Consider the following 26,844-nt stretch of genomic DNA (forward strand, 5'->3'; position numbering starts at 1 on the left):
CTATTAGGGTTAACTAAAGTTTTTAAAAATACTGTTTCTGGTAACCATTCCTTTTTAAGATTATAACTCCTTCCCAATTTAAATTATTTTTGAATCTGGGCATCCAATAAGCAACAGAGTTTGAAGTTGTCACAGAATTTCACTAGGAAATATCTAACAAATTTTTATTGTATTAGAACCCTTGAATTAAATCAATGATATAAATAAGTCTTTTCAGATACATGGAAAACGATTGTTTTAAGTTTAAACATTTCTATTTTTGTGGCTGACTATAAACAGTGAATCCAAGGTTAGGCTTGTTTTTGAGATCAAAGATAGCCTGCTGGGCGTGGTGGCTCATATGTGTGATCCCAGCACTTTGGGAGGCTGGGGTTGGAGGATCACTTGAGCCCAGGAGTTCAAGACCAGCCTGGGCAACAAAGCTCCTTCCCATCTCAGAGCCTCTGCTGACCCCTCTGCCGGGGCTACTCTCCCTCTGGCATTTTGCTTGGTGAGCTCCTTCTCATTCAGTTCTCCCCTCAAATGCGACCTTCTCAGGGAATTCTTCCTGAGCCCCCCTCTACCCTATTTCCCTACTTTGTCCCTTGCTCTCCAATTCTGTTTTATTTTTTACATAACACTTAGCACTTGCTGAAATTGTTATTCACTTGTTTGTTTTGGAATGTGAGGTCTGTGAGAGCAAAGCCCTTGTCTGTATTTTCCTCAAAGCCTGTAACAGTGCCTGGAAGACACGTGGTAGATGCCTGGTAAACATCTGATGCAGGGAGGGAGTAAGGAAGGGAAGACGACACAGGGAAAGTGGTACACTGTGTTTCTGGTGTTTGTAGAGTCTACAGCCTCTTTAACCAGGGCAATTTTGCTTCTCTTGACCTGTGGGGCATGTGACAAACCAGTGAGGTTTTATTTAACAAAAGATTTTCACTGCTGAAAAGAAGAGAAAGAGAGAAAAGAAAACCACTCACTATTCTAGTGGAAAGAACGTAAAGGCCTGATACTCAAAGGCTTTTCACTGATGAGTCTTTGCCTTTGTTGAAGAACTTTATTTTCTATCCTTCAAGCCTTCTTTTCCCACCTTGAAGGATTCACTTTTTCGAATATTAAGGTAAAAATCAAAAAACATAAAATTAGCCATTTCAATGTGTACAGTTCAGTGTGAGGCTATATTTGTGAAGTGCAGACTTAGTCCCCCAACCCCCTGCCTTGCTTCCGGGATGTTGCTCCTGAGAAGTGGGCAATTTGAATTTTGTAGGAGAAGCAAAACTAAAAACCAAAAAACCTCTATAAAATAGCTCATGGTAGAAAATTGCCTTCACATATTCAGACTTGCTGTCTTTTCCAATTACCGTAGTGTAGCCCAGAATCTAGAATATATCACCTATTTATATCCACCATCAACAGGATTAGGTTATCTAGTTTGTTTTCGCTATCCTAAAGCCAGGTGTGGCAACTGCTGGCTCCTCATCCTTACAGAGAAGAGATCATTAAGGGCATAAGACATGGGATTGTCTCCGCTCTCCGCAAAAAACTGGGGAGCCATCGAAGTATAAAGATGTAGGGGAGAGGGGATCCTCGATATGTCTCTCCAGACATGGTCCTCTGTTGTTCACTTTCTCTGGTTGGTTCCATGGAGGCATAGACTGGTTTACCTCAAATTAAACAATACCAGGAATTCTTACTAACGTTGTCTCTACAAAGTGGCTCTGAGTTTCAAATTAAGGGACCTAGAGCTAGCATTTTCTGTGGCATCTTGGTGAGTTAGGCAGGAAGGTGAGACTATCCCTGCCACTGTGTCTCAGATGAGATCCTCTTTCTCCATCTTGCCCCTTCATCTACACATTGATCATATTGGTAGAGCAATCTTTTGAATGGTAGCCCAATTCTCAAGTCCCCACTTGAAAAATTGCCATCTCTCTTCTTGCCACTTGGTTTAAAAAAAAAAAAAGATTATCCTTTTTTCTTTTTTCAGGTATCAAGTTCCTAGCTGCCTAATTTAGTCATCTAAAATTGTATTATGTTTAATTCTCTGTTCTTTTTAAAGACCTAGATTAATACTATTTGGTAATTTTATTTGAAACACCCTTCATCTATATAGGTTGGGAACTGCCACAGTTACTTGGCAAAACTGATAACATGGGTGATATCTCTAATATTATATTGCAAACCTCATGAACATCCATAGTCTAGAATAGATCGTTGCTGATGAGACCAGAGTCATAACTTCTGAACACCATTTGTTTGCATTGGAATGGCTGTTTCTGCTGGAGTACAGAAGCTGTTTTACTTAGGAATGGATTCAAATCCGAAAGGTTGTTCCAAACCCAGTTCTTGATGAGTCCCGAGTAGACAGTATAAGCATCCAAAATATATGAATCTTTTTGGCGAAAACAATAGACATTGATGACATTGCACTTGTCTCTTTATTCCTTCTTTTCAAACTCTGTGATTTAGCTTTTTATCCTTCAGAATTGTTTCTGCTACAAACTATGCCATGCAGCATGTACCACATTTGTCCTTTTCTTACTTTCACTTTTAAGATTATGTCTACTTTTCCTTCAGTACTAATTATTCCTTAATCTTACAGCCATCAACACTCATTGTGTTTGTGCTTGAGTCATAATAGGATGATTCACATTCTAAAACACCTTAAAACCAAGCATTTACACATTGTAAACTAAAGAACAGAAAGATGGCCTAGACTAAAATGACCATTAGCACCATCTGCTGAGGAGGCCAGAGCTGATGCAGAGATGCTTCTGCATAATTTATGTTACTAAGTCTGGCATGTAATTTTGAACCTTTCCTTTTATCCTTTTCTTCATAAATCTCAGTGTGTTCCTAGTTGCACATGTAACTTTAGAAGTAGAAATTTGAACAGAACTACAACGTATTTGTTATTTTTTGATGTTTAGAATATGCAGACATGGGTCAGGCACAGTGGCTCACACCTGTAATCCCAGCACTTTGGGAGGCTGAGGCAGGCGGATCACGAGGTCAGGAGATTGAGACCATCCTGGCTAACACGGTGAAACCCCGTCTCTAGTAAAAATACAAAAAAATTAGCCGGGCGTGGTGGCGGGCGCCTATAGTCCCAGCTACTCAGGAGGCTGAGGCAGAAGAATGGCGTGAACCTGGGAAGTGGAGCTTGCAGTGAGCCAAGATCGCACCACTGCACTCCAGCCTGGATGACAGAGTGAGACTCCGTCTCAAAAAAAAAAAAAAAGAATATGTGGACATATGTGTGGTGTAAGATATCTGTATCATAATACATAATCTTGTCACCAGTGTGGGAGGGTTTTGAGGAAAGAGAGGATGTGTAGGATTGGAAGCAGAAAGACCAGATAATAACAGAGTATTGCATGTGTCCAGGAGAAAGTTGGAGATGAACTAAACAGGGCAGGGGAAACAGAGAGGAGAGGGTCGTACTTGAAGACCAATTCGATGCAGATCTAGGAGCCCACGGAGACTCACAGGTGACCTGTGAGACAGAATGGATGATTATGCCTCTAACCAAAATTAGAGAGCCAGGAAAATCAGGTTTAGAGCGAGTGGAGGGAGGTGGCAGTTTTACTGACATTGCAATGGTGTGAGGGGTAAATAGTGCAGAAGTGGAGACAGCAAGTGCAGGAGTGTGACTATGAGGGGTGACGGGGTGGGTGGTGCCGGGTTGACAGAGGGGAATGTGTGGATCAGAGAGATTTATAGGCTGGGGGGAGGGAGCCCAGAGAGAGGGGCTGATTGAACATACAGGAGAAATGGACTAACTAATAGACTAAGATCCCAGAGGAGACCTCTGTAGGGGATGGAACTGAGGACAGGAGTAGCCATCCTTCCTCAAAGTCACTCACAAAGAATGAATAGTGCCAATGCCAAGTAACTTTATAGGTGGAACAATAGAAATTGTGGACTGCATTCCTCATTGCGTCATGTAATCAGTGAAAGTAAAAGTCAAAATCATGCTGAGAATGAGAGGGTGATCTCTCTAGAGAGCCGTCCATGCACTTCCTCAAAGTGTTTCTGGTAAGTGTTCGATCCTGACCATCGAGAGGTCTCTCCCCTACCTCTCGCCTGCACCCTCTCCCCTGATTTATTATTTTTGCGTTACGATCTAGTTTCTTAGCTATTGCTCCCCACCAGGAAAAAAGTACAAAAACAGAAAGAGAGGAGAGGTTGGGTTTTAAGTGTTTCGGAGAAGTCATGGAAGGGAATGATGGCAATATCTACCAAAGACAAGCAAGAGAAGGAATGTGCACTCAATGACTGGAGGCCCAGTTGGAAACCAGGAATTTGTGGCAGCTCCAACCCCCTCTGTTCTGCAGCTTTCTCCAGATGTGCATGTGCATGGGAATGAAGCAATGTGGGATACATGTGGAATTGATCTAAATCACTGCTGACCAGTAGAACTTTTTCTGATAATGGAAATGATCTGTATCTGTGCTGTCCAATATAGTAGCCACTAGCCATGTATGGCTATTGAGTACTTAAATGTGGCTACTGCACTTGAACTGAATTTTCAGTTTTATTTTAGTAGCCACAGCGTTGGGCAGCACAGACCTGGAGTTAAGGGTTTGTGGTTTTCATGTGGAGAAGATGACGATGGGAAGTGGGGAAACGAATGCCTTTTTCATTAGCACCTCCTACTCAATTCCCAGTAGAAACAGATGTTAGACTGTGAGTGGGCTGATAAACAGTAACAACAAACAGGAGAAAACGGGGGGGCATTCTTGCCTATGTTAATCTATAACATTCCTATGTTCATCTTGAAGAAAAAAATGATTGTTCAAACGTATTGTTCGAATTTGTTTTTAAGGCGAGAACGACAGTATTCGGTATGTAATAGTGAAGATTCTCCTGGCTCTTGTGAAGTTCTGTATTTCAATATGGGGAGTCCTGATCAGCTCATGGTACACAAAGGGAAATGTATTGGTAAGTAAACTAACAAAATCTATTTATATTATTGTAATGGCAAAAGTTAATCACGAAGGAATGGGATAGATTAGACACTATGGCATTCAGACCAGTGCAGTCCGAGGAAGACCATCAAACTGGTAGTCATTCTGGCTCCCATCCTTAATGACTGGAATGAGAAGTCACTCAGGTTTCCCCTCATGTCAGATGGAAATAAAAACCTGTGTTTTTGGCTGGGTGCAGTGGCTCACGCCCATAATCCCAATACTTTGAGGGGCCGAGGTGGGAGGATTGCTTGAGCCCAGGAGTTCAAAGCTGCAGTGAGCCATGATCAAGCCACTGCACTCAAGTGTGAGTGACAGAATGAGACCCTGTCTCAATAAAATAAAATGAAATTTAAAAACCTGTGCTCTTGGAAATATTATTAAAGTAAAGATAATTTTAAATCTGTCATTATAATTATCAAAGCTTATTGAAACAAAAACGTAATTAAAATGTTAGTAAGAATTTTGCATCATATACATCTAATGCTAATAAAATATGTGTAACAAAATGCATTCTAATGCCTATTACCTTTTTTGTTGTTGAGACAGGGTCTTGCTCCATCACCTAGGCTGGAGTGGTACAGTGGCACAATCATAGCTCACTGTAACCTCAAACTCCTAGGTTCACTCAATACTCCTGCCTCAGCCTCCTTAGTAGCTAGGACTACAGTAACGCCTGTGGTCTTTATTGACCAGATCTCATTTTCTTAAGTGGATATCCATCCATTTGGCTGTTTCCTGCCTGGCATGTTATACCTGACCAGGAAGACCACCTTATTTTCTATATGCCTTATTTAGAAGTTTTGTCTACTCATGGCTATTTGGAATGAAGCTGGTTCAGCAAATCAGAATTTGAATTGCTCATACTAAAGTCAAGTTTTTGATGTCTCTTCCTTTGCCCTAAATGTGCGTCATCTTTACCTAGCCTTACAGATAAAACCAGGAATTGGTATAGAAATCTTTGTACATGGTGAATTTGTCAATTAATTTTCAATCCCGTGAATATTTTTGCCCGAGGTAACAGGTAGCCAAATTATGTGAATTGAGTTTCTTTTGGCATCTTTTCCCCTTCCTCTTTAAGGAGATACAAATAAGCAAAAGAGTTGCCAGGGAGGAGGCAGCAGGTGGAGGGAGAAGAAACCAAACTTCTCAATAATCTATGAGCTGGATACTTAGCCTTGGCAGACAAACAGCAGCCTGGATAGTAGAGGATCCTGCACATACACAGAGCAGCCGTATTTAGACAAAGGAATCATTGGGCGGTTTCGAGACCTTGGTAGTGGTGGTTGGCTTTGGACCTGAGACTGTCCTTGACTCAGACATTTCAGATTCACGAAGTGACAACATAGAACTCACTGCTTCCAATAACCTGGGGAAATCAGGAAGGCAAATTAATACAATTCTTCTTACCTTAACTTGGTCTCTTATTCTCACTGGTACTCATTAGACAGATTCACCATAGTTAATACCCTTATTAGGAGGCACATTTTCAGTTGGAGAATTTTTAATAAAATCACCAAGTAAATTATTTATTTTGTTTTCTCACAGTGGGTCTGATTTTTTAAATATGCCCTGTCTATGAATTGTTTCCATAAAAGATTACTAATTTTTTATTTTCGGTGAAGTATTTTTATAAAAAACAGTATTTGTTTTTCATTTTAAAGTTGTTAGAACTAGAGAGAAGAGAGCACTTACTTATAGATATGGCTACAGCACTATAGAGACTGTCTGCATGAACCATCATTGTGGGCATATCCCAGAGTTTGAGTTAGAGTTCTCTTGATAATGTATTTTCCCTTATCCTCATCACAGTATATTCTTTTGTCCCTTTTATAATCCCTGTCGTGAAAAACTGACAAGAAGAGGCTGGCAATACTAAAATTATAATTTTTTAAACCCCAGCAACTATGAAATGCCTGCCTTGTCCCAATTAGGGAAACAAATATTGCAAAACACTGTACTGCATAATATACAAATTTAATTAGGCTTTATGTAAATAACTTCATACTCCATCCCATAAACATTTAATGCCTTGTGTTTCTAGTAGACTGCTTAGATCCCACATTTCTTAGGTTGCTTCCTTTGGTTGACAAATTTTTAAACAGCAGGATTTTTCCCCTTAGGCAAAGACTGTCAGGAGTTATTTATGACTAACATAATAGATCATTTTAATTAAAATCTCCAAATTATCAGTATTCCCATGAAGTAAAAACTGCTTCTCAGGTAAGAAGTCAAAGTGAGCTAGTTCAGCCATATTTTTCCAAAGTATTTTTGCTGAGACATCTTTATCATATATACACAGGTTACTTCACTTTTGATTATTCAAATAGAAAAGATAAGTATCAAGGTCTCTTTAAAAATTTGTTTTCATTATGAAGATAGTATAGCATCATGGAAAACTATTACTTATTTAAGAGAAAAAGGCAGAATACCATGTATCAGGGGTTATCAGCTGGGGGCAATTTTGTAGCCTGGGGGACATTTGGTGATGTCTGCACACGTTTTTGATGGCTAACACTGGGGCCAGGGTGCTATTGGCATCTAGTGGGTAGATACCAGGATTGCTACTAAAATCCTACAGTGCACAAAACAGCTGCCTACAACAAAGATTACCTGGTCCAAAATGTCATAGTGTCAAGGTGCTACATATGTGCTATGATATGGTAAATTATGGGGTAAAGGAGAATAGAGGGAACTAAAAGAAAAATAAAACAAATGGTAATTTTTTTTCTCCTTTTCCAGTTTTTTAGAATTTTCTATTATTGTTTTAATGAAAATAGAGATTTTTATAAGAAAATTTTTGGTGTTACAGAATTTAGCTCTCCCTGTGTGAGAACCATATGACTATCACTAAATAAATGTGTCTCATTTTCTAGCTTCAAATCTAAACTGACATCTCTTGTTCTTTCCATCCAAAGCATTGACCAGTTTGTATTTACTGAGCATATTCAAATTTTGCATTTAGAAAGTCATAGATGTATTCAGATTTTCAAATTACTGTTTTACTGCGCACACTAATCTACGTTAATCTCAATGACTTGTTCTCTATTTTCATATTCTTTCTGTCATTTTAGTTGGTATTTAGCTGTATGAGGGTACACCAGTAGACACAGTCAGCAAAGGTAAACTTGTTATGAAAATAACATTGTCTGGCCGGGCGCGGTGGCTCAAGCCTGTAATCCCAGCACTTTGGGAGGCCGAGACGGGCGGATCACGAGGTCAGGAGATCGAGACCATCCTGGCTAACACGGTGAAACCCCGTCTCTACTAAAAAATACAAAAAACTAGCCGGGCGAGGTGGCGGGCGCCTGTAGTCCCAGCTACTGGGGAGGCTGAGGCAGGAGAATGGCGTGAACCGGGAGGCGGAGCTTGCAGTGAGCTGAGATCCGGCCACTGCACTCCAGCCTGGGCGGCAGAGCGAGACTCTGTCTCAAAAAAAAAAAAAAAAAAAAGAAAATAACATTGTGCATAATGGCTAGTAGTATAAAACACTGGTCTCTTTTGTTTTTGAGACAGAGTCTTGCTCTTGTCGCCCAGGCTGCAGTGCAATGGTGTGATCGAGGCTCACTACAACCTCCACCTCCCAGGTTCAAGTGATTCTCGTGCTTCAGCCTCCCAAGTAGCTGAGACTCCAGGTGCCTGCCACCAAACCTGGCTAACGTTTTTGTATTTTTAGTAGCGAGGGGGTTTCACCATGTTGTCCAGGCTGGTCTCGAACTCCTGACCTCAGGTGATCCATCTGCCTTGGCCTTCCAAAATGCTGGGATTACAGGTGTGAGCCACTGCACCTGGCCAAACATTGATTCTTTATTTGTCTGATACTAAGATCTCATTGTTGATTCTTGCCCCTTATAAAAAATTATTTTAGGACTCAGGGTATATTGCTAAAATATCAAAAACTGTTTACAAAAGAACATTATTACATAAAGTCATATTTTCCATAGTTAGCACATGGTATCCATTGTTGAACTAAAGAATGTGTATTACCCCCTCCCTTCTTTCCCCCCACAGAAAACGTATCAATGGAATTTAATTATACTTTCTGTTTAATGTGCAGGCGGTGATGAACAACTTGGGAAATTAGTCTACAATGCTTTGGAAACAGCCACTGGCGGCTTTGTCTTGTTGTATGAGTGGGTCCTTCAGTGGCAGAAAAAAATGGGTCCATTCCTTACCAGTCAAGAAAAAGAGAAGATTGATAAGTGCAAAAAGCAGGTAAGCATTCAAGGTGGCTGACTGAGCAAAAGGCCTATTCTCAGGCTTTAGGAGATGACAGAACAAAATAGCCCTGCGTTTGACTGTCCTGCAAAGATGATCCAGAGCAGTATGAGAACTGTTTGACCAGAGAACACCGTGAAGGACCAGTACCTCTTTGCCCCTTGCTTCTGGTTTCAGAACTTTCACAACATGGTCAAAGCACTTCTAGCTGCCTTCTCTTTTTTTTTTTTTTTTTTTTTTTTTTTTGAGACGGAGTCTTGCTCTGTCACCCAGGCTGGAGTGCAGTGGCCGGATCTCAGCTCACTGCAAGCTCCGCCTCCCGGGTTTACGCCGTTCTCCTGCCTCAGCCTCCCGAGTAGCTGGGACTACAGGCGCCCGCCACCTCGCCCGGCTAGTTTTTTTTTTGTATTTTTTAGTAGAGACGGGGTTTCACCGTGTTAGCCGGGATCGTCTCTCGATCTCCTGGCCTCGTGATCTGCCCGTCTCGGCCTCCCAAAGTGCTGGGATTACAGGCTTGAGCCACCGCGCCCGGCCCTAGCTGCCTTCTTAACCTCCTTTCTCAGCCCTTAGTATGGCATTAACAGTCATCTTTCCAACTGGGACTAAATACTAGTTAAAAATTGGGGTTTTTTGCAATTCTTCTTTTCCCTACTCTTGAAATACTGCTTCAGGGCTGGGTGTGGTGACTCATACCTGTAATCCCAGCACTTTGGGAGGCCGAGGTAGGAGGACTACTTGAGCCCAGGAGTTTGAGACCAGCCTGGGCAACATGGTGAAACTCTGTCTCTACAAAAAATTTAAAAATTAGTGGGCATGGTGGCACATACTTGTGGTCCCAGCTACTTGGGAGGCTGAGGTGGGATAATTGCTTGAGCCCAGGAGGTTGAGACTGCAGTGAGCTATGTTCATGCTACTGCACCACAACCTGGGTGACAGAGCAAGACCCTGTCTCCAAAAAAAAGAAAAGTACTGCTTCAAAACTGAATTTTGGGGGACTGGAGGATTTTTAAGTTAATTTATAAATTAATGATTTATAACCAAGCATAAGGAGAACATTCACTATTGCATATTATAGTATTACATAATAACAAGGTTTACAAAAATCGTAGATAAGCATGGTGTTCAGAAATGTGTGTGTATTTAAGTATAGAAAGAAAACCGAAAGTAAATGTGACAAAATCTTGAGTTATCTTTGTGTGGTGACCAGATAGATAACATGTGGGTATTTTCTATCAAACTAATTTTTTAAATGTTGACAGTGATCTTTATTAAATCAGAAAAGATTTTTTTTTTTTCTATCTTCAACCTTAACTCCTCTTTGCCATGTGAGGTTCTGAGGATTAGGATGTGGACATCTTTGAGGAGCCATTATTCTGCTGCTCAAATTGTATACTGTATTTTTAAAAACCCAAATACAAAGCTAATCAGAAAAGGTTATTTTTAAATTAAAGTTTGTTTTTTTCTGGTGGCCATACCTCAAACGAATTTTATTTTAAAAACTGTTCACTAATTCCGTAGTATATGCATAGTAGGTTTTGAGATTAGAGAAGTTGAGAATTAACTAAATTTTTTCCATCTTTCTGAACTATTAGGTTGACCATATGGTTTGGGGAGAATTCATTTCAGGGCATATTTGTTCTCCTCTCATTTGAAAGTGTATTTTCTATCAAATACTTCATTTTTGTTTTTGGTTTTTTGTTTTTGGTTTTGGTTTTGGTTTTTTTTTGCCTCCCTTGTGTGATCAAATACTTCACTTTTGAAATGAAACCCAAATTAATGTTGATTGGCCCAATATTATTCTTTTTTTTTTTTTTAACTTATCAGATTCAAGGAACAGAAACAGAGTTCAACTCACTGGTGAAATTGAGCCATCCAAATGTAGTACGCTACCTTGCAATGAATCTCAAAGAGCAAGACGACTCCATCGTGGTGGACATTTTAGTGGAGCACATTAGTGGGGTCTCTCTTGCTGCACACCTGAGCCACTCAGGCGCCATCCCTGTGCATCAGCTTCGCAGGTACACAGCTCAGCTCCTGTCAGGCCTTGATTATCTGCACAGCAATTCTGTGGTGCATAAGGTCCTGAGTGCATCTAATGTCTTGGTGGATGCAGAAGGCACCGTCAAGATTACGGACTATAGCATTTCTAAGCGCCTCGCAGACATTTGCAAGGAGGATGTGTTTGAGCAAACCCGAGTTCGTTTTAGTGACAATGCTCTGCCTTATAAAACGGGGAAGAAAGGAGATGTTTGGCGTCTTGGCCTCCTGCTGCTGTCCCTCAGCCAAGGACAGGAATGTGGAGAGTACCCTGTGACCATCCCTAGTGACTTACCAGCTGACTTTCAAGATTTTCTAAAGAAGTGAGTATCACTGAGATTCTCTCTAATAGCACTTTAACTCCTGTACTTTTGATTGTGCTGGAGTGTGCCAGACATCTAAGTGATATGGAAGCTGAAAAGTGAGGAACAGGACTTCATTCTTTGCTCTTCCAGTCCTGTCCTAGTCTTATATGTTCTGCTTTCTCACGTAGGTTTGTGATTCTCTTAACTACCACATTCTCTGAAATTCACTTGGAATTCACACTTGATTTTCAAACTCCTTTTGGGGGACTGCTGGTATACTCTTGGAAGTCAATAGAGATTGTTACGGTGAGAAATGCCCTAGGTGTTCCAAATACTGACCTTTGCTCTGGTTCCTAAAGGGTCAAAGACGAGGCTTCTTACTTCAGTAATAGCTTTGGGAGTGAGATTCTGCCCCTTGTTGCTTCTTAACCATTCTTCATTGGCTGTCTCATTCAACTAAGTTGTAGAATCCAAATAAATTACTTACTCTAGCTAGAGAATTTTCAATACCTGTAAATCACAGGTGCATGTTTAATTACAAAGCCAAGTTTTATCCTGTTTGGGAGAACCTTTCTTGAGATGTTTCCTCAGGCCTAACATGTTTGTCCAGGTCCTTCACTTAAGTGTTTTCGAATTTAGTGCTGCCTCTGTTTTCAGTCCAAGCCACAGCTAAGTTCTCTCAGTTTCTGTTAATTGGGAGGTAAGATCCCTTCAGTCTGGATTTTTCCAGATGCTCCTCTTGTCCAGCTGTCCTGCAGGAGTTGACCTGGGCTGGTTTCTTCCATTTCTGATGCTCTTTGTTTTTTACCTTCTTTTTCCCAATCATTTGCTTTTATTCACTTCTTCCATTTGCAACATTTATTTTACCCTTCACATTTCTTTCCTATTCCATCTATCCCAGTAGCCAGTTGGCCTGGGTTACACTGTTATGCCCTGTCACTGATGATCTTACCATTATAGATGTGAAAGTAGCTGCATTTGTGTTTGAATGAGATTGTTTTTGTGTAAAGTGAATATGAGATATATATATACACACACATACACAGTTGTGGAAAGGGGCCAACTTTGATTCTTTGTGTTGGTTTTGCTCCTTAAAGTGTATGAAAATATTAAGATTTCTAAAGAAATCTTTTATGGTATCTTTTTAATGCAATGGAACTTTAAAAGTATTTATTTAAATGCACCCTAACAATGAGGTTGGCTAAAATGACAAATATGATGATAGAATCACAGATGGAAAGTTTCGTTTCCATCTTCAAAATGTCACCTTTAGTGTTCTGCCTTCTTCATTGATGAAGAGTAATTTAGTCAAGGTTAGCAATAGCGTTATGTATTGTTATAAACAGCACTGGGAGGTTTAAGTAGAAGTACCTTTCCTTTCCTGTTTAGTAGCAAAATGAATGGGCTCGGTAGCTAAAACTTTCCTAGTTTTCTTCTTAAATAGCTCTACGCTCTGTCAATTTCAAACTTGAGATCACACAATTTCTTTTTTTTTTTTTTTTTTTTTTGAGATAGAGTCTCGCTGTGTCACCCAGGCTGGAGTGCAGTGGTACAATCTTAGCTCACTGCAAGCTCCGCCTCCCAGGTTCACGCCATTCTCCTGCCTCAGCCTCCCAAGTAGCTGGGACTACAGGTGCCCACCACCATGCCCGACTAATTTTTTGTATTTTTAGTAGAGACAGGGTTTCACCGTGTTAGCCAGGATGGTCTCGATCTCCTGACCTTGTGATCCACCCGCCTTGGCCTTGCAAAGTGCTGGGATTACAGGTGTGAGCCACAGCTCATGGCCTTCTTATTCTTTTAACAAGATTTTTCTTTAGAATATTTTGTATACTTCTCTCCCTGGAGTGGTTTGATAGACTGTGGTTGGTTAAGGAGCTGCCAAGAACTGTTTTAGGAACTTTGCTGTCCAGCCCTAGTTCACAAAAGAAAAACACCATTCACAAAGAATGAAAACAGCAACCTTCCATTTGTAGTTATATTTTTACATATTGTTGAACACCCTTTGGAGAAAGATTTTGTTTCAAATCAGCCTCTGTGATGGGTAAGACTCTGGAGTCAAAACATCTGGGTTCAGGTCCCACCTCTATGCCCTACTGGCTGAGCGACTTAACCCCCTGCCCTGCGTTTCCTCCTCTGTGAAACTGGGATAATAGCACTGCCCACCTCATGAGGTGGTTGTGAGGATTAAATTAGTTAACACCCATAAAGTTTCTGGCACTTGGCCCAGACTGAGTCAGTGCTGGTTTTCATCACCATCCTCAGGAGTGAGAACTATGAAGAAATGTGGATGCTGCCAGGCGTTTTACCCCTTTTTGTTCAAAGCTGAGCCTTTTCTATATACGGCTACCCTGTTGCCAAAATTATTGGTTCAGAGAAGTTCATTTTTAAAGTGAGATCTTGGTGGCTATAAATCTCTTAAAAATACTGTGCATGCTAGGTAGGCGTTAACATTTTTCTGATCCAGATTTTCTTTCAAGTTAATAGCATTTATGTCACAGTTGAGTTACAGTTGATAATGCACTTCAGAAACCCAACAGGGCATATATAGGGATGCTCATTGCAACATTTTGTGAAAATGTGAAAAATTGGAAATAATCTCAACAGTAGGAGAATGTGTAAATAAATTCTGGTAGGTCCACGCCTATACAGAAGTTTAAAAAAAATCTTTAAGTACTGGCTTAGAAAGAACTCCAAGACAAATGGTGGAATGAAAAAAGCAAGTTGAAGAATAATATATACAAGATGATATTGCTTTAAAAAATCAAAAAACAATACTATTTTGTTTGGATCATTGTATGTTTATGTGTGTAAATGCATAGAAAAATCTCTACAATGATACACACTAAGTGGAAGAAAGAATTGGAAGGGGAGGCTGGTCAAAGGCTTTATCGTTATCAGTAATGCTTTAATATTTGCAAGGAGAAGGTATTTATGTTTGAATGATATAATTAAAAATTAATTTTAAATTTAAAGGAAATACAGTATCTTATACAAATGGTTTTATTAGAATTTTTTTTGCCTGTTCAAGCTATGAAATTAGGAGTACTTTGCTTTTTACTGCTGCAACATAAAAAAAAGTTACCATTTATGATAGTTGCTGTCACCACTTTATATGTACAGATTTTTAAGTCCAGAACTCACAATGACAGTTGATTCTTTTAAGTATATTGTTTATAATTATAGGTGAAGTGCTACCAAGTCAAGTACTACTTGTGCCATTGTAATGAAAGTAGCCTGGCATGGTGGTTCATACCTGTAATCCCAGCATTGCAGGAGGCCTAGGTGAGAGGATCTCTTGAGCCCAAGAGTTCAAGACCTGCCTGGGCAACATAGTAAGACCTCATCTCTACTAAAAATAAAAATAAAAAATTGTTAAGTATTCCAGCACAGCTGGGCACGATACCTCACGCCTGTAATTCCAGCATTTGGGGAGGCTGAGGCAGGCAGATCATTTGAGGTCAGGAGTTCAAGACCACCCTGGCCTGTAACATGGCAAAATCCCATATCTACTAAAAATATAAAAATTAGCCAGGCATGGTGGCACTCGCCTATAGTCCCAGCTACTTGAGAGGCTGAGGCAGGAGAATTGCTTGAACCCGGGAGGTGGAGGTTGCAGGTTGCAGTGAGCCAAGGTAGTGCCACTGCACTCCAGCCTGGGCAACACAGCAAGACTCCGTCTCAAAAAATAAATAAATAGATAAAATGAAAATAAATAAAGCATTCCAGCATGGTGGTACATGTCTGTACTCCCAGCTACTCAGGAGGCTGAGGCAAGAGGATGCTTTGAGCATGGGAATTCGAGGCTTCCATGAGTGATGATCACAACACTGCTCTCCAGCCTGGGTGACAGAGCAAAACCTTATCTCAAAAAAAAAAAAATTTTTTTTAAAAGGCCAGCTTAAATCAGTTAGAATTTAACTACTTAGACTTTAACTTAGACTTTAGCTTGCATCGAAATCATTTGGAGCTCTTGTTAAAGTACAGATCACTGTCCAAACCCCCAGAGATGCTGATTTACTAGGTCAGGGGTGCAGTAGAATTTGTATTTCTAACATTTTTTAGGGGATACTGATGCTACTGGCCAGGGACCCCCACTTTCAGAAGCCCTGGGTTAAAGGTATGGCTTGTTTTTCTTCATTAAAAAACAAAACAAGAATTGTCTATTATACCATTAAACAGTAAGTTAATGGGTTCAAGGAATGAAGATTAAAAGAAAGTATGTGAGGCGGGGCACAGTGGCTCACACCTGTAATCCCAGCACTTTGGGAGGCCGAGGCAGACAGACTGCTTGAGCTCAGGATTTGGAGACCAGCCTGTGTCAGCGTGGGGAAACCCCCTCTCTACAAAAAATATAAAAATTAGCCAGGCCTGGTGGTGCCTGCCTGTAGTCCCAGCTACTGAGATGGGAGGATTGCTTGAGCCCGGGAGGCAGAAGTTGGAGTGAGCTGAGATCACACCACTGCACTGCAGCCTGGGTGATACAGCAAGTCCCTGTTTCAAGAAAAAAAAAAAAAGCATAAACCAATTTCTTAAAAAAGTATGTAATAGAATATGGGACTTTTAAAAAGCCTTCCCTAAATGTTTCCAACTTACTTCATCCTGTAATGAGCAGGCGTAATCTAAAGCTCGTCATACTGAGCCGCTCTCCTGCACCAACTCTCTGATTTGCTTTGTCTTTAGAAGGCTTTATTTATAACCAGTTCCCGAAGGGCTTAGTTTGGCATGACAAGGCATTAAACTGTTAATCGAGGTGAAAATTTATAGCCTACTTGCACTACCTTAGACTTTTAAAAAATTGTTCCGTGAGGGTAAGTCTTCTGCATCTAGAGACGCCTTTTTTTGATTCGCCTCTTGTACCTGGCCTGTTTCATAGCATGTAAATCCTTCAGGAATGTTTATTTAAATTCACCTGTGAGAGTACATTCTGGTCTATGAGTAACATGAACTCTTTAATGTGTATCTTTAAAAAAAAAAACCCATAGTTAATACCTTGGATTAACTAGTTTAGCACTGATTGTATGTGATGCTGAGATTCTTCCTTCCCTCTCATTGAGATGTGTGTGCTTGGATGACAAGGAAAGATGGAGTCCCCAGCAGTTGTTGAAACACAGCTTTATAAATCCTCAGCCAAAAACGCCTCTAGTGGAACAAAGTCCTGAAGGTGAGTCTATTACCATTCTTTATTTCATATCCTGTTTGACATTAAATTATTTTGAAAGTGTACATAAACCTAAAATTGGAAGGCGCTGCATGTATTATTTTATGTCTTTTATTCTGAACTACACATAAATCTATTAGTTTGATGTGTGCCATGTGCATGGGACTGTTTTACCACCCTGATTTTTCTAGTCTCTACTGATGGACTGTCCATTGCTGTAGTCTCTTGTAGTGTTTAGTCACCCGTAGTGCCATGTAACTAGATTTTTCCTGCTGCACCTGAGATTAAGGAACGTCATTAGAGATTGGGATGGATCATGAGACCTGGGTTTGGGTTCTAACTCTATAGTTAAGTCACTTACTCTGTATAACCTCCCACCTATAAACTTGGGCTAATTATATATTTCTGCCTACTTTAAGGAGGGTAAGGTGAGGAAAAGTTTGTTTGTTTGTTTTTTTGAGACGGAGTCTTGCTGTGTTGCCCAGGCCGGAGTGCAGTGGCGCGATCTCGGCTCACTGCAAGTTCTGCCTCCCGGGTTCATGCCATTCTCCTGCCTCAGCCTCCTGAGTAGCTGGGACTACAGGCGCCTGCCACTGCGCCCAGCTAATTTTTTGTATTTTTAGTAGAGACGGGGTTTCACCGTGGTCTTGATCTCCTGACCTTGTGCTCCGCCCGCCTCGGCCTCCCAAAGTGCTAGGATTACAGGTGTGAGCCACCATGCCCGGCCAAGGAAAAGTTTTAAAAGGCCACTCAGGTTAAGATAATTTTTCAAACTACTGGTTGGGGCTCTTCTTCCGGGGCTTCCATCATTGTTGGCTGTGTAGCTCTTCCTAAATTTCCAATGCCTCATGTGCCTCTTACTCTCTGTTTTATCTCAGATTCTGGAGGACAAGATTATGTTGAGACTGTCATTCCTAGCAACCGGCTACCCAGTGCTGCCTTCTTTAGTGAGACACAGAGACAGTTTTCCCGATACTTCATTGAGTTTGAAGAATTACAGCTTCTTGGTAAAGGAGCGTTCGGAGCTGTCATCAAGGTGTGGTACAGAGTCATCCCTCCCACCCCCTTTAGAGCTCCTTCTCTGTTCCATTTCCACAAAGACTCATGGACTTGACTTCTATTTTGGGAGTGGGGAGGGAAGTGAATATGGATGTTCGATACTATGCTCATCGTCACCTTCCTGGAGTTAAAGGTTTTATTTAAGTTATGCTGGACACAGTTGAGAATGTCCCACTCTTTCCTTGCTTCCTGTGGAGCATTAACATGAAACACACATGATTATAACAGCACTTCAAGTGGAATCAAGACCTCCACAGAAAGAACATTTTTGTGTGCTTTGGTTCAGAAAGAAAATTGTTCTTTTTTTCTCCTGTTTGGTGTTAGAGTTGCTGTAGATAAAAAGGTTCTAAGGTTAAAAGAGAGATGGACTTCAAACTGGGAGATGGCCCCAGCAGGTCTCGATGGCTTTTATTTTCCAGCTATTATTGGGACAGGAAAATAGTGATGTATTATTAAGGTGCGCTGGTGTTAGGTCTTCCTTTCTTCGTTCCAGTCTATTTGGGTGACTTTTAGTATTATCTGCCCCTTGTAGAAAGAGGTTTCAGCTGTTTTTATATAATTGAAGTATTTCTTTGAAATTAGGAAAGCCAGATTATTATATTAAGTCCATATACAGTACATGTCATCTTTCACATATGAGGGTAACCCACCATCAATGGACTATATTTTCTATTTAGGATTCTAAGAGTATCATTAGGAAGCATTACTGTTACTGTAGAAAAACTTTTACACTGAAAAAGGAATTAAATTGGTTTTCCTGTGGTAAAAGAAAGACAAGCAAGACAGATGTCCTGATCAGAAAGATCATAATTATGTCTAAGAGGAGGGGATGATTGAAGCATATACTGTTCCTTTAACACAGTATCATTTTGATCAAATCCTTTAACTTCATTGTATTTTAGATTCTTGAACTTAGAACAGTAACAAATTTCATCTCCCTACAAGTACTTAATAATAATAGGTAAGCTCATATAACAAAAACATCTGAGTAACTTAAGCCCCCAACGTTTCCAGTAGTTTCTCCCTGTGAGAATCCACAGCCCTTACCTCCCATCTCTGTGCTTCTGGGTGAGAGTAGGGCAGTCTGCCCAGCGATCTGGCATTCATTAGCAGTTGGACCCATTACTGTTTCTGCACCTTTTCACTTCAGTAAATGAATTCCTGGGGGTTTCCAGTATAGCAAGCTTTACCCCCAACCCAATTCGTATGTGATGTGTACTGAGACAGGAGATTGAAAGACAATGCCAAGACCCCCACCTCCCGCCCTACACTGTCCTCTTCCCTATTAATGTGGCAGTAGAAGAACACAGGGCTATCATTTTTTGGAGCACCTGCCATATTTCAGATTTTGTGCCCTGTGGTTTACAAACCTTGTCTTTAAATCTCAGGACATTCTTACGAGATGGGTATGATCCTCATTCTCTAGATGAGGGAACTGAAGCTCAGATAAAGTTATGTCCTTTGCCTGAGATGACACACCTCTACTAAGAGATAAAACCAGCATTCAGACCCACCTCTGTTGTACTACAAAGTGTGTGTTCTTGTCACTATTTCCATACAAAAAAGGATAATCTGAAACTCAATTTTGTAGTACTCCCTCCTTATTCCCAGGACTTCACTTAGACTTTCATTAGTTTAATTGAAACTTGTTAGCCAAACAAGAGAATGATATTCTGTTTTGTGTTTTGTAATGAACTAATTTCTCCTGCCACCCATGGCCACATGGCATTTGCTTTTCTAGAGTATATCATCACCTCAGTTGACCTGCATGGATGGGACTACAATGTTCCAGTGAATAAGACTCTATAATTCAGTCACCCCAATTACATAGTGAAACTGCCTGGCATCAGGATGCCTCTATGTAGGATGGGGGGACTTGCCTTTGCAACGTTTTCTTGCTTTTTTATTATTTTACTGTGTTGTTGATTGTATTGTTCTGGTTTCAGTACACATCATCTTAATTATAGAACAAAATCAGTGGACAGTGATTGTGTTCATAGCAATTGCTGTTATTTACTAAGCTAAGCACTTTTCTCTGTAAGGCCTTGATACAGGTGCTTTACAGTCACCATTTGGGGTAGTGGAAATGGTATAAATGCCATTTTAAAGATAAGAAAATAGAGTATCAAGGAAATTAAGTAATTTTCCCAAGTTCACATGGCTTTAAAAATCAAGAAATTAACCTTTGTGTTCAGGTCCGTTAATATTTTTGGAGTTTAATTTGTTTTTAGTGACTTTAAGTGTAAAAAAAAATCAGAGAGAAACTAAAATCATCTGAAACCTTACACTGACTTTAGAAAATAATCTTTATCTTAAAATCAAGACAGAAATTTAGATAGCAGATACACTGGAAAAGCAGGAAAGTAACTGTCAGTAAAAGTAATTATTAAAATGGAGATGATGTTTTCCCCAGGGTCTCCCAGCAAGCTAAATACATCTAGAGTTGAGTGGGCTGTTTTCTGAATTTTGTGGCAGTCAAAGCTTTCTTCAGTTTAAGAATTTCAGGCGTGTGGTTCTTGACTGTAGCTGTGGGACCCATTTAGAACTTCACGCTTTCCTTGGGAGGGGATGGGGTGACGCGGTGCAAATGCCGGTTTGTGCAAGGCGCCGAGCGGCTGACCTTCCCCCGGCTGACCGCAGGTGCAGAACAAGTTGGACGGCTGCTGCTACGCGGTGAAGCGCATCCCGATCAACCCGGCCAGCCGGCAATTCCGCAGGATCAAGGGCGAGGTGACACTGCTGTCACGGCTGCACCATGAGAATATTGTGCGCTACTACAACGCCTGGATCGAGCGGCACGAGCGGCCGGCGGGACCGGGGACGCCGCCCCCGGACTCCGGGCCCCTAGCCAAGGATGAGCGAGCTGCGCGCGGGCAGCTGGCGAGCGACACGGACGGCCCGGACAGCGTGGAGGCCGCCGCGCCGCCACCCATCCTCAGCAGCTCGGTGGAGTGGAGTACTTCGGGCGAGCGCTCGGCCAGTGCCCGCTTCCCCGCCACCGGCCCGGGCTCCAGCGACGACGAGGACGACGACGAGGACGAGCACGGTGGCGTCTTCTCCCAGTCCTTCCTGTAAGCGCACGGCGCGGACCAGCTGCCTCTGACGCGCCCCCTAGTTTCCTTTCTTTCTTTATTTTTTCTTTCCTTTTTCCTTTCATTTTCCTTCCTTCCTTCTTTCCTTCTTTTCTTTCTTTCCTTTTTTGAGATAGGGCCTTGCTCTGTCACCTAAACTGGAGGTCAGTGGCATGTCCTTGGCTCATTGCAACCTCTGCCTCCCGGGCCAGCGAATGCCCCCCAACATTAATCCCCACCAAGTCCAAGCCAGGGAAAAGGAGATTCATTTAGAAACCCAGACGTGTTGACCTTTTTTTAAAAAAAAGAAAAAATTAAACCCACTTTTAGAGAGTAACCAAATGCAATCTAAAGCAGCGGTCCCCAACCTTTTTAGGCACCAGTGACTGGTTTCATAGAAGACAGCATTTCCACAGACGGGTGTTAGGGGAATAGTTTCGGGATGAAACTGTTCCACCTTACATCATCAGGCATTAGATTCTCATAATGCCTGATGAAAAAGTGCACAACCCGGATCCCTCGTGTGCACAGTTCACAATAGGGTTTGCGCTCCTCTGAGAATCTAATGCTGCTGCTGATTTGACAGGAGGTGGAGCTTAGACCTTAATGTTCGCTCACCTCCTGCCGTGTGGCCCTAACAGGCCGTGGACCTGTACCTGTCCATGGCCTGGGGGTTTGGGGCCCCTAACCTAAAGGATTTTTTTCCCGCTATTTTCAAAAGATCTCCAAAATCCAAGCCCTGGAAAAAGGAAAATCCAATACCTCATCTTATACATTTAATAGAATTTCTCATAGGACAAATTTCTCATAGGACCAATAATTACGATCCTAAAGTTTATGCTTCTCAGAATCCACCCTGGGTGTTTACTTTCATGATTTTGTTTTATTTTATCCAGGTGGATACAGTTCGTGATTACTCTTAGCTATTAAATTTTTTCAGGAAACTTAATCTGGCTCATTTTTATTAAATCCAGAGTTCTGTGTTTTGCATAATAGCAAGTACAAATCAGCACAGTGTAGAGTATACATTGATGGCTGTGGGCTCACGGTGTGATGTCTGTAGCCTCTTGTGCTTTCTAGTATTTAAAAGTGTCCATGTTTATAATTATAATAGCGATTTCTGTTCCTTTTGTATTTCTCTGTTTCTCTTTTTCAGGCCTGCTTCAGATTCTGAAAGTGATATTATCTTTGACAATGAAGATGAGAACAGTAAAAGTCAGAATCAGGTATACATATGAATAAAAATTATACCATTTTATTCATGATATAATTGATATCTGATGTCATAAACCTTAGGTAAATTATAAAACTTTAATCTGATGTTCAAATACAGAAACCATCCATTTTAAAATATGATTATTCATTTAAAATATATTATACCTGTGTTTATTTATAGACCTTTATTTATCCACATAGCAAAACATACCTCCTTTTAGAAGACAGAATAATATTGTTATTGTCAATAATAATAGTAATAAATTAATAATAATAATTTATTATTAATAAAATAATAAAACTTCAACCTTTTAGAAGTTCTTCAACCTTTTAGAAGTTGAGACACTGCATTTTTGTATGTGATGAAAACAGTTTTCTAAGAGTTTTGGAAACTTTCTGTGGTTGGGGATGAGAACTGAATGCAAATTGATGAACTAAACAGCCTCATCATGGAGTTAATTTGGTCTCTCCCACATCAATTAATCCTGATTCCTTATTTTCATAGCCCATCTCTGGAACAGTGATTTCACACTGTGTATCATGATCCTATAATGCAGGGGTGTCCAAGCTTTTGTCTTCCCTGGGCTACATTGGTAAAAGAAGAATTGTCTTGGGCCACACATAAAATACACTAATACTAATGATAGCTGATGAGCTAAACAAACAAGCAAAAAATCACAAAAATATCTCATAATTTTTTTTGAGATTGTGCTGTGTTTTTTTATTGTGTTTTCAATGGAGAAATACATCATCTGTTTACAAAATAGCCCTTGAAAAATATAAGGAGTACAGATACTATAAAACAAAGCAAACTCCAGTCATGAGACCCTACATACATCATGCGAAAGCAACAGTCTGATCTCCAGGTTATAAAAACTACAATTAAAAAAGTCACTACACAGAAAAGGTCCAAGTTTCCAGCTTGGCAGAACTTGGGTGTAGTTACATGAAATGTTTAATAAACTGGTTTGTTTTCCCCAGTGTGTAAACAAAATGACAAGACTAAATCTGTGCCTGGTAATTTCAATCTAACTCTGAAGCTACACAAAACACACAGACACCTTGTACACTTCACCTGTTAGTATGACCATCTTTTTTCTTAGGTGCTGGGAGGAAGGGCAAGGTGACTGTGTAAAGCAAAGATGTGGGAAGTAGAAATATTGTTTACTAGGCATTGTAAAGTCATGGTGAAAAGAAAACTTCGATTAATGCATAGCCTAAGGGGGAAAAGACTACACTCCAACTACAGAAAATTAATATAGAAGGATAGGGGAAGAGATTAAGTAGTTGCAGTTTAACATGAAAAATGCGCATGTGATAGAATGGAGCACAATGAAGGATTCATAAAACATGCTCATCAGAAAAATCTGTTAAGTTTACTTTGTTCAGATTAAGAAAGAGTAAGTTTATCAACATCTGGCATCCCTCATACTTTGTAAAGATTGATCTTCTGCTGCTTAGTTATAAGAAATTATTTTATTCAAAGAAAGGAACTCTTAATATTTTGATAAAACTAAATAAGGAGTAGAGAGTTGACTAGATGTCAAGTGCTTGCTAGAAATGATTTTTAAAATGCTTCTACATGTAAAATGTACTGACAAATTTTGGTAAACCATTTAAAAATAAGAATTAGTTTTAAAATCTTGGAAAAATGCCTTTTTGCCCACATTTAAAACTGAGAATCAATTTTACTATAGATAGGAGTTCTGTGGAGTGTACAGAATTCCTCTTAGAGATCAAATGGCCATCACAGATAGATATCAAGTTTCATAGGCATTACTTTTAGTCACCCTCAAGTTTCAGTCATGGAACCAAAATTTAGTGTTCTGTGCCATGTGGTCACAGGGTCATTGGTTTCACATCATGGCTTAAGAAAGTACTGGCATTTTGTTTCTTACGAAGTAAGTCCTACCTTGTACATACAAGCAAAAAGAAAAAGAAAGAAAAGAGGGGAGGGGAAGGTGCAAGAAGCTTTTTTGTTTGTTTGTTTTGAAGACAACAGATTGAAGGCAAAACAATACAGAGCTTTCATAAGCTCAAAGAAAAATATTTGTTGGCTGATCGCTGATTTGTATGCACTATAAAACAGTTCCATAAATAAAACCAATGTATAATTCCTTAATCATGACCCCATCAAAACCAAGTTGTTTCCTAACTATTCTTTCAATGTCAAATGTACCCTAGAGTTGACGTTTCATTTTTAAGGGTTACAGCTACCTCATAGGAACTGAACTAGATGTACTCTTACTCTTTCTCTGAAGTATAACAGTATACCACTGCACAACGGTATCCAATTTGAAGACTAATGGTAAACAAAATTCTTCAGGAAAAACTGAAAATCCATCAAGCTGAAAATCTAAAATTAGTTCTACTTTCTAATAAAAAATACATAAAAGTTCATCATCAGAATAAGTAATTCTTATGCCAGTTTGTGTTGCAAATTTCCCAAACAATGCATCAAACATAAACCCAATCCACATATCAATTATGAATACAAATACAGCTTGAGGTTGTTTATTCTAAAGGCAGTAATTTTTGAGGTAGTTAACGCAACTGTTGCTAACACAGTAATAATAGTACTCCTGGCTTCACATACTAACCTGGACTTCTGATCAAGTGCTGATTAGCCCAGTAAGGGAGGTCACCAGAAACTACCAGGGTCATCAGTTGTGGCTGTGGGGAATTATACTACTACTGGGGACTGAACACAACCACTTTATTACTACTACTATTTTAAGAGGCAGAGTCTCCATCTGTCTCCCAGGCTGGAGTGCAGTGGTGCAGTCCTAGCTCACTGCAGCCTAGAACTCCTGGGCTCAAATGATCCTCCTGCCTCAGGCTCACAAAGTGCTGCCATTGCAGGTGTGAGGCACCATGCCCAGCCTGCAATGACTTTATTACCAGGAATAAAAATATAATTGCCAGCAGTTATAAGGGTTCATTCATAGTAGATAAAGAAAATTTTAAGTGTAGACTCTTAGATAAGCAGTTCAGTTGATTTGAAGGAGATCTGAGTGTTAGCCAGTGTGTTTTTTTATAAGTACTTTCCTTGTCAAACCACTAATAATAAAAATTAGTTATAAATTTAACCAGGAATAATAGCATAAATAAACTACGTTGGCTGCGGTGGCTCACAACTGTAATCCTAGCACTTTGGGAGGCCAAGGCACGTGGATCACCTGAGGTCAGGAGTTTGAGACCAGCCTGGCCAATATGGTGAAACCCTGTCTCTACTAAAAATACAAAAATTAGCCAGGCATGGTGGCAGGTGACTGTAATCCCAGCTACTCAGGAGGCTGAGGCAGGAGAATTGCTTGAACCCAGGAGGCAGAGGTTACAGTGAGCACAGATACGTCATTGCACTCCAGCCTGGGCGACAAGAGCAAAACTCTCTCTGAAAACAAAAAGTCTGAACTACTGCTGAAGCCAAGTTAATGTTTGGTTTTAGCATTTATCATGCACATAATTGTTACAGGGGCACCAAATCCTGGTTTTGCTCAGTTAAGGGCAGCATCCATGGGCATCCTAATTTGATGGGTAGAAGTCTCCAAGAGATTAACAGTGTAATACAGATAATCCCCAGCATCCATAAATGATTCAGGAGTAGAATCTGATTGTTACCAGAGTGGAGCTTTTTTTTTTCCTTGGATAAAGGAAAAAGTTCAAAAAAATTCTTCCTCAGAAAAAAATTATAAATCAGAAATGGTCAAATACTAACTAATGCTTTTTCTGCACTTGGGGTTATAAGTATTCAAATACATCTATTGGGGAAAAAAGACTTTTTAAGAAAAGTATCGTGTATGAGAAAGAAAATTAGCTGTTGGGGACAGAGTAATGGTATGGGAAGTGTTCCAGAGGGTCATTCACTGCAAGCGGCAGCTGAAGGCATGTTCTTCAAGCATGTACCTCTGAGGGCAGTGTGCCCTTTGACAGGCTGGCCACTTTTAAATTGTTTTAGCTAAAGGTGGATTTCTAGTCTTCTGTTTCTGAAATAAGCTTACCACCAAAAAGTACGGAATTCCAGTAAAACTGAACCCTTCAAATATTAGCTTGTATGCATTCTGACCTTCTTAGCCATAGATGGATATCAGTGGTAAGAAAGAATTGACTTGACAAGGAGTCTATCTGTAGATTGCACATCTTTAATGCCTGCCTATTATCTGTTTACCCCATCATTGTTCTGCGTAACAACAGACCTGTAAACCACACGGAGGATTCTGGAAATAGCAAACTTGCAATGATGCTGTGAGCTTCTTTTTTTTTTTTCTTTTTTCTTTTTCTTTTCTTTCTTTCTTTTCTTTTCTTTTTTTTTTTTTTTAATTATACTTAAGTTCTGGGATACATGTGCAGAACGTGCAGGTTTGTTATATAGGTATACATGTGCCATGGTGGTTTGCTGCACCCATTAACTTGTCATCTACATTAGGTATTTCTCCTAATGCTATCCCTCCCTCAGCCCCCCCCTCGCAACAGGCCCCAGTGTGTGATGTTCCCCTCCCTGTACCCATATGTTCTCATTGTTCAGTTCCCACTTATGAGTGAGAACGTGCAGTGTTTGGTTTTCTGTTCCTGTGTTAGTGAGAATGATGGTTTCCACCTTCATCCATGTACCTGCAAAGGACATGAACTCATTCTTTTTTTGTGGCTGCATAGTATTCCGTGGTGTATATGGGCCACATTTTCTGTATCCATTCTATCATTGATGGGCATTTGGGTTGATTCCAAGTCGTCGCTATTGTGAATAGTGCCACGATAAACATACGTGTGCATGTGTCTTTATAGTAGAATGATTTATAATCCTTTGGGTATATACCCAGTAATGGGATTGC

At 40.3% G+C, this 26,844-nt stretch overlaps 1 protein-coding gene across 6 annotated transcripts in view; it reads left to right on the forward strand.

Moving 5' to 3' along the window:
* Window positions 1-26,844, forward strand: part of EIF2AK4 (eukaryotic translation initiation factor 2 alpha kinase 4) — a 107,240-nt gene that overhangs the window by 25,584 nt on the left and 54,812 nt on the right. For all 6 annotated transcript variants that reach the window (XR_013395497.1, XR_001445839.3, XM_028850731.2 and 3 more), the window contains 7 exons: window positions 4,808-4,923; window positions 9,007-9,164; window positions 10,992-11,527; window positions 16,567-16,673; window positions 17,549-17,706; window positions 20,370-20,800; window positions 21,957-22,026. Coding sequence is in view for 4 of the 6 variants with exons in the window: in XM_028850731.2 (XP_028706564.2) it covers window positions 4,808-4,923; window positions 9,007-9,164; window positions 10,992-11,527; window positions 16,567-16,673; window positions 17,549-17,706; window positions 20,370-20,800; window positions 21,957-22,026 (1,576 nt within the window). In the remaining 2 variants the exon portion in view is untranslated. The remainder of the gene's footprint in view (window positions 1-4,807; window positions 4,924-9,006; window positions 9,165-10,991; window positions 11,528-16,566; window positions 16,674-17,548; window positions 17,707-20,369; window positions 20,801-21,956; window positions 22,027-26,844) is intronic.

This window comes from Macaca mulatta, chromosome 7, assembly GCF_049350105.2.
Source record: "Macaca mulatta isolate MMU2019108-1 chromosome 7, T2T-MMU8v2.0, whole genome shotgun sequence".
In the NCBI taxonomy this organism is placed as follows: Eukaryota; Metazoa; Chordata; class Mammalia; order Primates; family Cercopithecidae; genus Macaca; species Macaca mulatta.